The following is a 13,154-nucleotide window of genomic DNA, read 5'->3' as shown; positions in this document are numbered from 1 at the left end:
CTCCTCCCAGCAGATGTCTGGGTAGTTTAGGTCACCCATAATGGCTGTGTCCCTTGACCTAACTGCCTCTGCAAGCTGACCTGAGAAATCCCAGTCCAGCTTTTCCCCCTGGTTGGGTGGTCAATAGTAGGCACCCACCGTTGAGTCCCTTTCGCCCAACCCCCTTATATTCTAACCCCATGTTCTTCAGTCTGCCCCTCCTCTGACCCTGTGCTGTTTGAGGACGTTTATTGCTCTTTGACATAGAGCACCACACCCCCACCTTTCTCCCTGTTCTATCCTGCCTGAACAGTCTGTAGCCCTTGATGTTTACTGCCCAATCATGGGTTGAATCCCACCAGGTTTCAGTGAGCCCCACTATGTCCTGGTTTGTATTTGCTAGCAGGAGGGCAAGTTCCTCCTGCTTGTTCCCCATACTACAAGCATTAGTGTACAGGCATTTAAGACCTCCTATGGGTGCATGCACTTCCCCCCTGATCCCAGGACTATCCGGACCCCTGTCACTTACCTGGGTACTTGTGCTCGTCGCCTGTCTTGGCTGATCCAGTAAAATATATCACCCCACAAATCATCCTTGTCTCTTCCTTATTTCCTGGACTGTCATGCCTACAACATCATTCCAGCACTGCTTAACTCTCTTGCCGGGATTACCTGCCGTTAGATAGCTCTACTCTCCAGCTTTGCCAACATCCTTCATCTTTTCAGTTAATGGAGAATTTGAGTCATTCTGCAGGAAGAGAGCATCCTAGCAGTGTAAGGATAGGACCTTGCAGGCAAGCAAGTCCATGGCATCCCAGGAAAAAACCTTGTTCCCTAAGGTGACAAACATGTAAAGTTCCTCATCTCTTTCCTACTCCAATTACAGGCCCAAACAATTGCAGTGAGAACACTCCTCATTACTGTAAGGAAAGGATAGCAGATAAGCAGAGGGAAACAGGTTAGGGGCAGAAAGGGTCTTTCCATTGGAGTATTCAACTGTCATTTGAGAGAGGAGCCATTCCTCATCTAGTGTGAATGTATGTCCTCACAGTGTTCTTCAGTATTTTATTCCCAGGGCCTGAATTGGTTTGGTTTGGACAACTGATAATTTCTATTGAAACTGTCATCTTGTGACCATGAATTTATGCTATATTTTTATGTAAGTCTACCCATTATGATGGTAAAGTAACCATTCAAAAGGTAAGCTGACTGTAATCAACTCAGTAACGTTTGTGTAATTATGCAGATAGCCTGAAACGATGGCTTTGGGAACTGTGAAGTCTGTCCCATTCAGCATTATTTTTGGAGGCAAATGGGAGAGGCATTATTCAAAAATCCCATGCTAGTTGTTTTTTAAAAACCAGTGCTGCTAGCTATTTCACTATTGACCAAAGTAGGTAAGATGAAAGACAAGCTCATATTGTGAAAAGTTGCACAGCCTTTTGGGAGCAACAGCATGTTTGTGCTGTCACAGTTGGGTAGTGCTTGAGAGAGAAGCTTATTTTTCTCAAATCTGACCAGTAGAGCCAAATGGCCAGAGGAAAGCAAAAAAGCCATTGGGACATCTGCACTGAGTTGAGGTTGAGTCATCCTGCAGAGCGCAGGCAGGCATGCAAATACCCCTTCATCACTGGCTCTGCACCCCCCTACTTGGGTCCAGAGTAATGATGCCCTGTTCTCTTTTGTGGAATGTGTATCACCAGGTGATTTCCACTCTGACACTTATATTTTGTTATTTCTCCCTTTGCTGGAGGCTGGCTGCAGACTTGGACAAACATCTTTCCATAGGTTATGCTCAGTTCATGGTTTTCAGACTTTCTCTTACAGCTTTCAATGTCACCTCAGCCTGTATCTCTCTAGTTTCTGTGCTGGCTTAGTAAAGATGTGGGAATAGCATCTCTCTCCATTCAGTTTTTACTATCAGTGTCGGCACTGAACTGTGGTTATTGGTCTTGAACTGCAACGTGCTGAAGAACATATCCAGTTTTTCCAAATGTTGATAAAACTTAAGGGAATAATGCTCAGAGAACTAGCTGTTCAGACTGAACTGCAGAGCTGCCTGAATAGACAGGAGTGCAGCTCTCACAGAGTTCCAACTTTCTTAATAATGCCCACAGAACCTAATTAAGAAAATTTCAATGATCGTGAGTAAAGAGCCTTTTTGCTGCTACATCAAAGTAGATTCTCCAGAAATTAAGACAACTGAATGGTAGGGATCAGCCTTAAACTTCTCTGCTCCTGCTTTAGACTATCAGCCAGCACTATAGAAATCTGGGCAGTGTTAATCACTATCACTAAAGTTACTTAACGCAGCACTTATGTTAAAAAAAAGAAGCTGAAATTCTGCGGCAAGAGGGGAGCACTCTCACTTTAACAGCATGCTCATCCTCCTACTTCATTTATTCTCCTTGACAGTGTTTCCTAATTCTTTCTGTTTAGAATCATCTAAATATTTGCATTAAGCCCAATTTCCAATCAGTCATGTAGCAGAACCCACCCCCAGCTTCTTTACAGGACTATTTATCAACACTTTCTCTTGCTTGTGGCAGACCAAGAGCATCTATGAAATAACTGTATGTGGTTTGATCAGTGAAATAAAGTTAGAAACAGTCTATATAGTTAGAATAAGTTAATATAATTTCCTATATGGCAGTGTGCAAAGATAATAGCAACAGCCCAAGTAGGTTGCATTTGAAAAAAAACAGGATCAGAGAGACAGTTAGCCCAGAAAAAACATGCAGTTTCCATTTCATCCTGCTCACCTATGAGGCAATTTGAATTAATTCCAGGGGACTTTCAGTGCCAACATTCACATTCTTGGTAAAGCTCTAGATGACCAAAGCAGCTGGGCACATGTCTAAATCTAACTGACAACAGTGAGATTTAAGCACATATCTCAGAGTTCTGCTGAATGAGCCAGCTTCATAGCAAGGTCTTGGACATGAATATGCTGTTCTTGTGTGACCTAGAATCCTCCCCCTTTCATGTTATTTGCACCATACTGTCATAAAGGCATTCCTCTCAGCCTCTGTCATCTGCCAACGTGGGTGGATCCACAAGTTTGAAAACAAGGTGGTTGCAAGTGATGTGACCGATGCTGCAGCAGTGGCTGCAGTCCTGTTCTCCACCCCCTTCCCCACAGGCAAATTGTGCCATGCCTGCAGCTCATAGATTTATAAATTGTAAGACCGGAAGGGACCTCGGAAGATCATCAGGTCCAGTCCCCTGCACCAAGCGGGGCTTTTTTGAGTCCCCGAACCAGGTAAGTTTCCCCTACTCCCTACTCCACTCTAGGCACTCCCACCCCTCTGTTAAGTAGCAGCTCTCCTCCCCTCCCCTCCCATTCGCCTGTCTTCCTCCCCAGCAGAGGTTACTTCCGGTCATAGGAAGGAGGGACCCACCCAATGCCACCACTGTCCCTGGCTGACCTGGGAGTGTGGGAAGTCCCAGAGCTGCTTCTGACCCACTTCAAACAAGGTCATGGTAAGCAGCTGCACAGCTTGCCAACTTCAGTCAGGGACAGCAGCAATGGGAGGGTCCCCCTTTCCAGGTCCCCCCCCAAAGTGTTCCCCGGCTGGCCAGAAGCAAGTGTTGGAAGGTGAGGGGGATGGACCACTTACTGAAACGGTCATCTCTGGGCCCCCCATAGTGCCCTCTGCACAGCCCAGGCTGTCAGGGGAATCCTGGGGGAGCAGAAAGGAGCAGGGTCCCACACACCTCTGGCCAAATCAGGACAGGAACAGCTTGGGGCTTCCCCCATGCCCAGTCAACTGGGGAGAGTGGCAATGGTGGGCTCGTCCCCTCTTCCTCACCCATTTTCTGCTTTGTTCCCCCTTGTATTCTCTGTCAGCCACATCTTGGACTCTGCAGGGGACCCAGACATCTGCAGGGAACTAGAACTGCTGGCATGTGAACTACACTGCTGAAGGGGGATGTGACTGCACCACTGTATGCCCCTTTCCCCCCACAGTTCTGCCCCTGCCTGCCAAAGACCTACCTTCATTCTTTTCAATCTTTTCCTACCTTCATGGGCAAGGTTTTCACCCTCTGCTTCCCAGGTCTGTGGGAAGCAGACTATGGAAATAGGACCAGAAGGAGAAGAAATTTGCATAGGAGGAAGGATGGCTCCTACTAGAGAGGGTCCTAACATTCCAGAGTCCAGATGCAGCTACTACTACTGTCATTTTAGGCACATTATTTTGTTGAAAATATAGTATACCCTAGACCTCAGTTATTTCCATTCATATAGGTGGAAAATAGCCAGCCTCCTAAGGCTTAGTTATTCCTATAGCCTTTCAAATACATCACTAAAATTTGCTGCCTACTGCATTCACCCCCACATACCTTTGCATCTTTCTGAAACATTTTTTATAGAATTGCAAAAATACCAGAAAGTACCAAAAGTGTTTGACTTTTTCACATGTACATTCACAAAAGTATTATTAATTTCTTGGATTTAACTTCAGTTGAAGATGGTGGTAGTGGGAGTAAATAGCATATATTATGTTCTTTTGCAGAACAAGGATTTAAATCATTTATATAAGCCTAGTTTACATCTAAGCACTATTTTTCTTGATGGCTGTATAGCAAGCATAGACATCTATTCAGATAGAGTATTTGAATAGCTAGAATACATAAAGCAAATTTTTCAATCGTTGTGACTTATTTTCCAAGTAATTATTTTTTAATACAGGACTTGGAGCTCAATTTTACTGAGAGCTATGTACATACCATGCCTGAATTAAAAAAAAGCCTAATTTGGTTCAGTTGTGTACACTCAAAGAATCTTAATTGATAAATCAAATCACTAGATAGATTCCTCTCCCTGCCCCCCAAAAGTGTTTCTGTTAGTTAAAATATCTTTGTAATATAAATCTTTCAGTTGTATTTTTTCCTAGAGAAATTACAAGTATCTGGAACTAGTGACTTATCATGAAGCTGTCTTTATAGTCACCCTTTAGTATAATATTTTAGATTATAATATCATACCACTCCTTATGACTATTTCAGGCTCTTTCACAACCTCAGTGGGCAGGAACAGAACCATAAAATCCTAAATTATTTGAGAAGCTAACTAATGTACCAAAAACACAGTCATGAACACAGGATGTTCATAAGTACATCACATGCACTTATTTTAAGCAAGAGTACTCCAAGACAGCAAATAACTTGGGCTGAAACAACAGGAGAAAAATGAAGTGGATTTGATTTATAAACCAATTTATTTTACTGTTTCAGTTTAAGTTCAATTGAACATTAACAGACTTCACTGGTTTCAATTTTTGTCTTATGTAGAAATGTGCATGCATGGCACTTCATCTTGAACATGTTTTATTTTTCAGAAGTTTGTGTGAATTTTAGAATAAGTTGAGAACCTCGTCCATACTACTGTGACACGTGAAAAAAGCTGGTGAAAAAATACTGGTTGAGAATCTATAACCTGGTGCTTATAGAGTACAAAGCCAAATAAACTTAGTATTCGCAAATATTCTTTCTTCTTAAATATAGTTTTGCAGGAGCAGCATGTTTTTCATCCATGTGCTGTGTATGCTATGATGCTGCTGAGTGGCTAGAAGCATTTACTGCAGTACAAATAAGTGTTTGAAGATCTCCACTTTGAATTTATTCAATATTCACATTATCAGAATCTGACCCAGTGTGCAAATCAACTGGTCTTCAAGAAATGCATTCTAAACATTGGAACAATACATTATTGGGTGTTTGGCAAGATACTAATTTATATATATATATGTATACATATACATACACACATGTATGTTGCAACACAAATGTATGAGGAATTTTCATACAAAATATAATTGTGATCTAGTGGACAACCATTAAATAACCTTATGCATCCTTTCCTCTGAAGTGGATTTGCCCCATAACCTCCATTCTTAGTTTCCCTAGGAAATATGTTGTTGCCCATTAAACCACAAGTAATATATTACAAAATAGATCTGGAACAATTGAACCAAGTTGTTTTGTTTACTTTAGACAAATTTCTTGATCTCATCATACAATACTAATACGAAAGCACCTCCCATGCCTCTCAGCACGTTGGACCAGGCACCCTTGAAGAAAGCTCTGGCTCCTTCATCTTTATATATCTTCTTCCAGCAATCAATTGTGCCCTTGTACATGATATCAGCTATGGAAACATAAGTGTACAGGTAAGAGGCTCTTGAATCATACAGGCAATTCAGTTTCAGGTCTGTTTTACTAAAAATATTTTTAATTATATTAACAAAATAAGAATTTAAAATAGACTAAGCAGTCCCAGTAAAGTACTTTTAATTCTCAGAACAAAAAGTCATCAATAGATTTATCACTAAGAAGTTATCATTTCAGTCAGCTTAGGCCAGTAAAATAGAAGACCGCTGGTTTTATAGATTTAGACTTCCATGTCCCAAAGATAAAGTAACCCTTACAGCAATGATGGTACAAGAGAAAGTTATCCTTACCTCCCTTTCTGCCAGACTGCATCATCATCCTACGTCGGACAGTGTCAAAGGGGTAGGAAACCAGCCCTGCTACAGCAGTGACAGACTGGGCGATCATCCAGCTCACTATGATATGCACATTCTTGGGATCAGGCATCATACCTGTCATCAAGGGCAAGTTGGCAAGGTCAATACAGAAAAGTTGGGGGGGTGGGGAGGAGGGCGGAAGAGAAAAATCAACCCACCCTGGGACTCCTAACCCAGACTCCATTCATTCACAGAGCCTTATCAATGGCAAGTCAATAGGACTTCTCTTGAAACCTGTACCTTTAGTTATGTCCCAGGCAGTAGCAATACAGCTGCCAGCCAGTAAAAGAGTGCCAATCAAAAGTTAGGGACATAACCTTGACAGCAACAGTTGCAGATCTGTTCTAGACTTGTACTGTAATAATTTAGCCTTACTGCGTACAAGCCAACTATACAACTCTAAAAGGGGTGCAGGGACTGGAACACTGCCAACTACTTTATCGGAGGCTCCTAAAACTCTCATCTGAGTGTTCACTCTGGAAGGAAAGGTCCAAATGGCTGAAGTGTGCTGTAGTACTTCAAATCTGACACTATAAACTTGAGCAAAGCTGCAGTGTAGCTAAGTCCTGATGGCCCAAGCAGGAATATTTATCTGCTAGATTCCCCCTCTGAAGTCGCTGCTCCCTCCTCTTACCCTTGGCTGTGTCATAGACCCCAAAATAGGCTGCTCTGTAGATAATGATGCCCTGGACTGAGACGTTGAATCCTTGGTAGAGGCCCCTCAAGCCATCAGATTTGAAAATCTTGACAATGCAGTTGCCCAGGCCAGTGAACTCTCTCTCGCTCAACCCTTTGCCCACATCAGCTGCCAGCCTGGTCCTGGCAAAATCCAGTGGGTAGACGAAGCAGAGGGAAGTGGCTCCTGCAGCACCCCCAGAGGCCAGGTTTCCAGCGAAGTAACGCCAGAACTGCTTGTGCCTGTCCACTCCCCCCAGAAAAATTTGCTTGTACTTGTCCTTGAAGGCAAAGTTGAGGGCCTGAGTGGGGAAGTAACGGATGACATTGGCAAGGTTGCCTCTCCAGAAGGAAATGATGCCTTGTTCCTTGGGGATCCTTATGACACAGTCAATGATCCCTTTGTATTGCTTCTCGACTGTGATTTGTTTGCTGGCATGCTGGACCTGTAAGGGGAGGGAAAGAATGGTAGAGATGGATATTGAAGCAAGCAGTCAAACACACGCCATGTTGTTAAGGCGGTGATTCTCAGCAGGGTGCCTGGCTCAGGCTTCTCCCTGTCTGCTTTATTCCCCAGCCCCACTGCTGGACTCCTCTGCAAGGATCTAAGCACTGTAAAATATAAGTAAGTTTTTGAAACTGGGTGCTACTCAATTCACAAAAGTTATGGAGGGTGCCTTGAGTTCAGTGGGGGTTACCTTGAGCCCATAAAAGTTGAGTGCCGCTAGGCTAAGGGAAGGAATAGGGCATTCCTTGCTTCTTCCCATGAAATCAAGCATGTGCTTTTCATTTCAGAGTAGAGAATCTGAAAGATGACAGGAAAGGTACAGGCGTCTGTCACTGAAGAAAACAATCAACACTTGTGTGTAGATAGGCAGACAAGTGCTTTATGCAGTCTTACCCCAAGGCTGACCAATGCCATGTTAAAGCACAGGGCCTGCTACAAACTTTTTGCCAACAAGGCACCTGCCTGCAGAATTGGAAGCCGGACCAGGCTGCTCAAGCCTCACCCCTGGGGGCGTGTGAGAAGACCATCCTCACCGAACTACCCAGCCAAGAGAAGCTCCTTGGAAAAAGAGGCTCATCAGGCAACTGGGTGTTGGATGGCCTCCAGCGCTCCCGCCTGCGTCCAGCCCCAAGTGAGGGGGGGGGTAGGACGGGTGAAGGGCACTTGTGACTACAGCTGCCCTCTGCAGAGTGGATCCATCACGGCCCTCCTGAAGCGCTTCAGGAAAGCACAGGCCTGGAAACACACCTCTCCCCAGACAGCCAGCCCGGAGAAAAGGCCCTCCATCGTGATAGCTTATGCAGGTTCAAACTGCCCGCAGGAGCTGGGGAAGGGCACTGCCACCCCCAAAGCATGTCCCAGCCTCCCCCAACCAGGCAGCTGGTCTGGAGAGCTGGGGAAGGGCACTGCCACCCCCAAAGAGTGTCCCCGCGTCTCCCAACCAGGCGGCTGGTTACCCCTCCACCGCAGGGACCCTTGCCCAGGCCTCCAGGTCTAGCCGCGGTCCCAGGCCAGGCAGGGGAGCCGCTCCCCCCCTGCCCCCGCCTGTAACCAGACCCGGGCAGGCGCTGCCCATATTTAGTCACTCCTAGCCTGCGCCCGCGGACGCTGGGCCGGCGCCCGCAGGGGCAGCTCCGCGGGGCGCTCCCCGGCCCCTTCCCCCCGGCCGCCCCGCTGCTCACCTGCAGCAGCAGTTTGACCCGCTCGATGGGCGCGACGGCGGTCTTGGAGATGGCCGCCGCGATGCCCCCGGCCAGAAAGTCCTTGAGGAAGCTGAGCGCCTGGTCACCCATGGCCGCGGGACCCCGCCTCGTGCAGAGCCAAATGGGCGCGGGCGCGGCGGCCCCGCGCTTATATCCCCGCCGCCGCCCGCGCGGGAGGAGGATCCCCCGGGCCCGGCCTCGCACCGCCCCCGCCTGCCAGGGACGTTTAAAGGGCACATTCAAGGGATCCGGTCCCGCGCCGCGCACGGCATGTGCCCGCCGTATTAATAGCCCGGCGGCAGTTTCCCCCCCGCGGCCCCTCCCGCGGCGGCTGCGCCCGGGCCCGGGACCCCCTGCCCTGCTCTGCGCGGCCGGGGCCCGGGGTCTGCAGCGCGGGGCAGCCGCGCGCTTGCCAGGTGTAGGATCATTGTCGTGTCCGCACGATCACTTCAAGCCTTGCCTGGGGTACGATCAATAGCAGTGACGGTGTCCGGAGCGCAGGATCGTTTCTGAGGCAGCTCACTGATGCAGCATGTGCAAGACCCAGCTCGATCTCAGGCAGGTTTAACTGACTTGGGGGCTTTCCTTTTTTTAAAAAAAAAAAGAAAGAAAAGAATTTTTCGCGTTCCAATCCAAATCGGCCGGATCAATTCCAACCCCGAGAGTCCGTCCAGATCCAGGAGTGCCCTACTACCGCAACCATCCTTCACCCCACCGGAGGCATCAGATGTTTCCAAAACCTTTGGCGGACATCCTGCTTGCAGGCCCACGCCTGGAGGCTTGGGGTTCAGATGCCCTCCAGTTTTGCTTGCCCTCAGCTGTAAGGCTGCAAGGGTAAGCTAGGGAGAAGTCTCCCATTTCCATAAAGTGGGCATAAAGCCAAGATCTTCCCACTCAAACAGCAAGTGGGAGGTTTACTATACATTACCTCCATGGGACTTTTGGGCTTGCTGTCAAGACCTTCTTATGACTGCTTGCCTCAAAATAAAGAAATGCTTCAACTTGAATGACCCAGTTCTCACTCCCTTCCTGGCTATTTACAATGAGCAATATAAAGTAAATAAAAAGACTTCTTTGCATGCTTATTTGTATATTTTTTCAGTGTATAGTAGCTTTTCAGCAAACACAGTCGTTTTGAGCTTCCAATACGATAATTTCATAATTGATTCCTGGCAACGCTGATGAGGGGTCATGGTGTTAGAAAGCAGAGGGGATTGGGTCTGTTCAGGGGTGTCTTGGGTGGAGAACCACTGGGGCAGGCAAGGGGGTTGCTTCTACACTGGCAGGGCAGAACCACGCTATAAATATAACGGTGGTGTTTGGGGGAGTGCAGGGCAAGGGAGACACATGGGGGTGCAGAGCAGGTCTCCCTTCCCTGCCCCCACTTCCCCAAGCACCTTGCTGCTCGACCCCAAAGCCAGGGTGACACCGCTCCCCCCCAATTCCTTCCAATTGCCTGCTTGGGGCCCATCCTGCCAAGACCAATGCAAGATGAAGGATCCCTGGCACGGCTTGGTGGAAAACAGGAGGGGACTTTGGGCTGCGTGTCCTTCAGGACAGTTCCCCAGGGCAATGGGACCCAGTCCATGCTGGGGCTGGGGGAACAGGCTTGCGGAAAAGGGACTTAAGAGGGAACATGACAGCAGTCTTCAAATACTTGAAGGGCTGTCATAAAGAAGAGGGGAAGCTCCTGTTCTGTCTTGCTGGGGAGAGGAAGACATGGACCAATGGCTTGAAATTACAGCAAAGTAAATTTAGACTGGACATCAGGAAAAACTTCTTCACTGTTAGAGCAGTGAGGCCGTGGGACAGGCTGCCTGGGGAAGCTGAGGACTCTCCATCACTGCAGGTGTTGAAGAAAAGGATGGACAGCCCTGGTTAGGGATGACCTAGGTGTAGCTATGCCTGTGTTCTACCATGGGTATTTCCCAGGATTCGGAGCTTCACTCCTCCCCCAGCCCCCCCCCCCTTCCTACACGTCAGTGCATTTTTAAAGCTTCCCAGAGACATTGGGTGTTGGCTATAGCCAAGGCTGGGGGCTTTGACTGGGGTATGCCAAAGTTTCTGCTGGGCCCAAGGCAGATGTTGTTGGCTAGAAGGTCTCTCCCTCTGCTCAGGGTCAGACTGATCACCATATTTGGGATCAGAAAGGAATGTTACCCCATGGTCACATTGGTACAGGCTGTGGCGGGGGAGGGGGGGTTGTCTTCTTTTGCAACAGGAGTATAGCCCTCTCTCTGCCCAGGATCCCTTGAGCATATAGTGACATTTCATAAAAGCAGGACATTAGCTGCCATGGCTCCCTTGCTTTACTTGTGGCAGGTTTGGGGATTAGGTCTGTGCTGTATCAAGGTTGATGGTAGTCTTATGTGGAGTTTAGATTATGGTTTGTATGGGATGGTTTGTATGGGATAGTTTGGATAGGGGGCTGGACTAGATGACCTCTGGAGGTCCCTTCCAGCCCTACTTCTCTATGATTTAAAAAAAAAGTAAAACAAACATTTTACACACACACACATACGTCGTCTAGCATAAGCTTTCCATTTGACACCTTAATCACTTTAAGAAACCATGCACCCGTTACAACAAATACACCCGCTCCCCTGCGCCCCCACGTACCCACCCCCTGCCCTTCCCTAACCCAACCACAGTTCCAGCCCTGATTTGGGGTTTCCATTCTCAGTTGATTCACTGTCCTTGTCACTGTCGATGTCGCTGTCACTCCTACTTCCCTATGATTGTATGAGGAAAGAACTAACTACCGCTAGGGGCTGGAGTGGAGTTTCCCCTTAACCTGGCAGGGAGGGGACAGACCTTCCTTGTAGAGTGACACTCTCTTCATGCCATCACCTCTCGCTCCTGGATGGAGTCCGCACCTTTCACCCCCTCCCCCTGCCCAGTGCTGCTCCAGGGGCTTTCCCCAGCTGAGGAGTCAGTCTGCCAGGCACCAGTCAGCCCTTTCTCATGAAGTCCTGAGGTCCAGGAGAGCTGAGAGAGCTCCAGACAGAACCACTTCAGCGAAGCATCTTGTCCCCCCCAGCATGTGGACTCGAATCAGGGAGCGCCCTTCAGAGCAGAGTCTGCGCCCAGCGGCTCTGAGCAGGTGACCCCAGGCACCCCTGCCTGCAGTCAGCCACAGGACACTGGCACTGGCAGGAGGCACAGGGGACCCCACATGGGTGATGAATTCAGGTAGGTGTGTCTGTTGGGTTTTGCTCAACTGGCCTCGCAGACGTGTCCAACCAGAGACTGCTTGTGGGGGCTGCGGGTACCTTGATGTTTTACTTCTCTTGGTGGCTCGGTCCCCATTTCTGAGCTCCGTGGTGGAGGAAGCTGTGGGCAGAGTGGAGGCATTGAGCACAACGAGCTAACAGAGGGCTCCTGGGGCACCTGCTGCTCCCCTCTCAGAGGCGCTAACAGGAGGCTCAAGGATCAGCCTGTAGCTTTCCCACAGGCAGCCAAGGTTACACTGGGCCTGACCCCACACTTGTGTTGCATTGTGGCAGGGAAACAGAGGGCGGGGAGCAGACTCTACTCCCCCCACCCCATGATGTGTATTTTTTACAGTTGCATCTCTGCAAATGAGGCTGAAGTTGGCTCTTTCTTCCCAATTCCAGGTTCCTTTTTCGAAGCTAATCTTTACCCAGTTCAAGGTTGGTAGCTGAGCAGCTTCAGCCTCACTTTCCATAGCCCCTCTCTGCCAGCGCCGGTGGCTGGCCTGAGGAGACCTGTGGCTGGCAGACCTCCCTGCCCCTTTCTAGGCCTCGGCTTCCTGGGTGGTACGTGGCGCCTGTGGGGCGCTCCTTGTAAATGACGTGAAGCCCAAAGGCAACGGCTGAGTGCCACATGTGAGCGTGAGGCGCCCTCGGCCCCAGCCCTGGGCACTGCTCTGCCCTCTCACTCCTTCCTTCCAGGGCCTGGGCAGCGCTTGCATCCACCCGCCACCCCTCTTTCCCCAGTTGAGGTCTCTCGGCTCCCTGGCCGTGATGGAGACTGCACTGGGCCGCTTGGCCGGGACACCGGGGAAGGGCAGGGAGGCAAGAGACACGTCCCAGCCGCGTCGACCGACACCAGGCAGGGTCAGGCCGGGGACTGAGGGGCTGTGGAGAGGCAAGTCCCAGGCTCTGGCCAGGGCAGGAGCCCAGGGTTAGATGCCACGACCTCGCCGCCGGCCGTCTCTAGCCCCGGGGCCGGGAGCGCAGCGGGCGCCGCCGGCCCGGCCTCGGTTGCCGGGGAGGGACGAGCGCGGCGCCGGCTCCC

The 13,154-nt window shown here is 49.0% G+C and overlaps 1 protein-coding gene across 1 annotated transcript; it reads right to left on the bottom strand.

The window, feature by feature from the left end:
- Positions 1–5,663: 5,663 nt before the first annotated feature.
- Positions 5,664–9,044, bottom strand: LOC109309797 (ADP/ATP translocase 1). The gene is made up of 4 exons (XM_019534691.1): positions 8,874–9,044; positions 7,144–7,630; positions 6,444–6,584; positions 5,664–6,130 (listed from the first exon to the last, which is right to left on the bottom strand). Exons 1-4 carry the CDS (start codon positions 8,982–8,984, stop codon positions 5,973–5,975), a joined length of 897 nt encoding a protein of 298 aa, XP_019390236.1. The 5' UTR covers positions 8,985–9,044; the 3' UTR covers positions 5,664–5,972.
- Positions 9,045–13,154: the final 4,110 nt, after the last annotated feature.

The sequence above is a fragment of the Crocodylus porosus genome, unplaced genomic scaffold, assembly GCF_001723895.1.
Source record: "Crocodylus porosus isolate Cpor-Errol unplaced genomic scaffold, CroPor_comp1, whole genome shotgun sequence".
In the NCBI taxonomy this organism is placed as follows: domain Eukaryota; kingdom Metazoa; phylum Chordata; order Crocodylia; family Crocodylidae; genus Crocodylus; species Crocodylus porosus.
This window is presented reverse-complemented; position numbering and strand designations above follow the sequence as displayed.

Coding starts and splice junctions, on each gene's coding strand:
- LOC109309797 (XM_019534691.1), bottom strand. CDS start 8,984: ATGGGTGACCAGGCGCTCAGCTTCCTCAAGGACTTTCTGGCCGGGGGC. Junction 6,585..7,143: donor GGTCTATGACACAGCCAAGG/GTAAGAGGAGGG, acceptor CCTTGATGACAG/GTATGATGCCTGATCCCAAG. Junction 6,131..6,443: donor GCAGTCTGGCAGAAAGGGAG/GTAAGGATAACT, acceptor ATGTTTCCATAG/CTGATATCATGTACAAGGGC.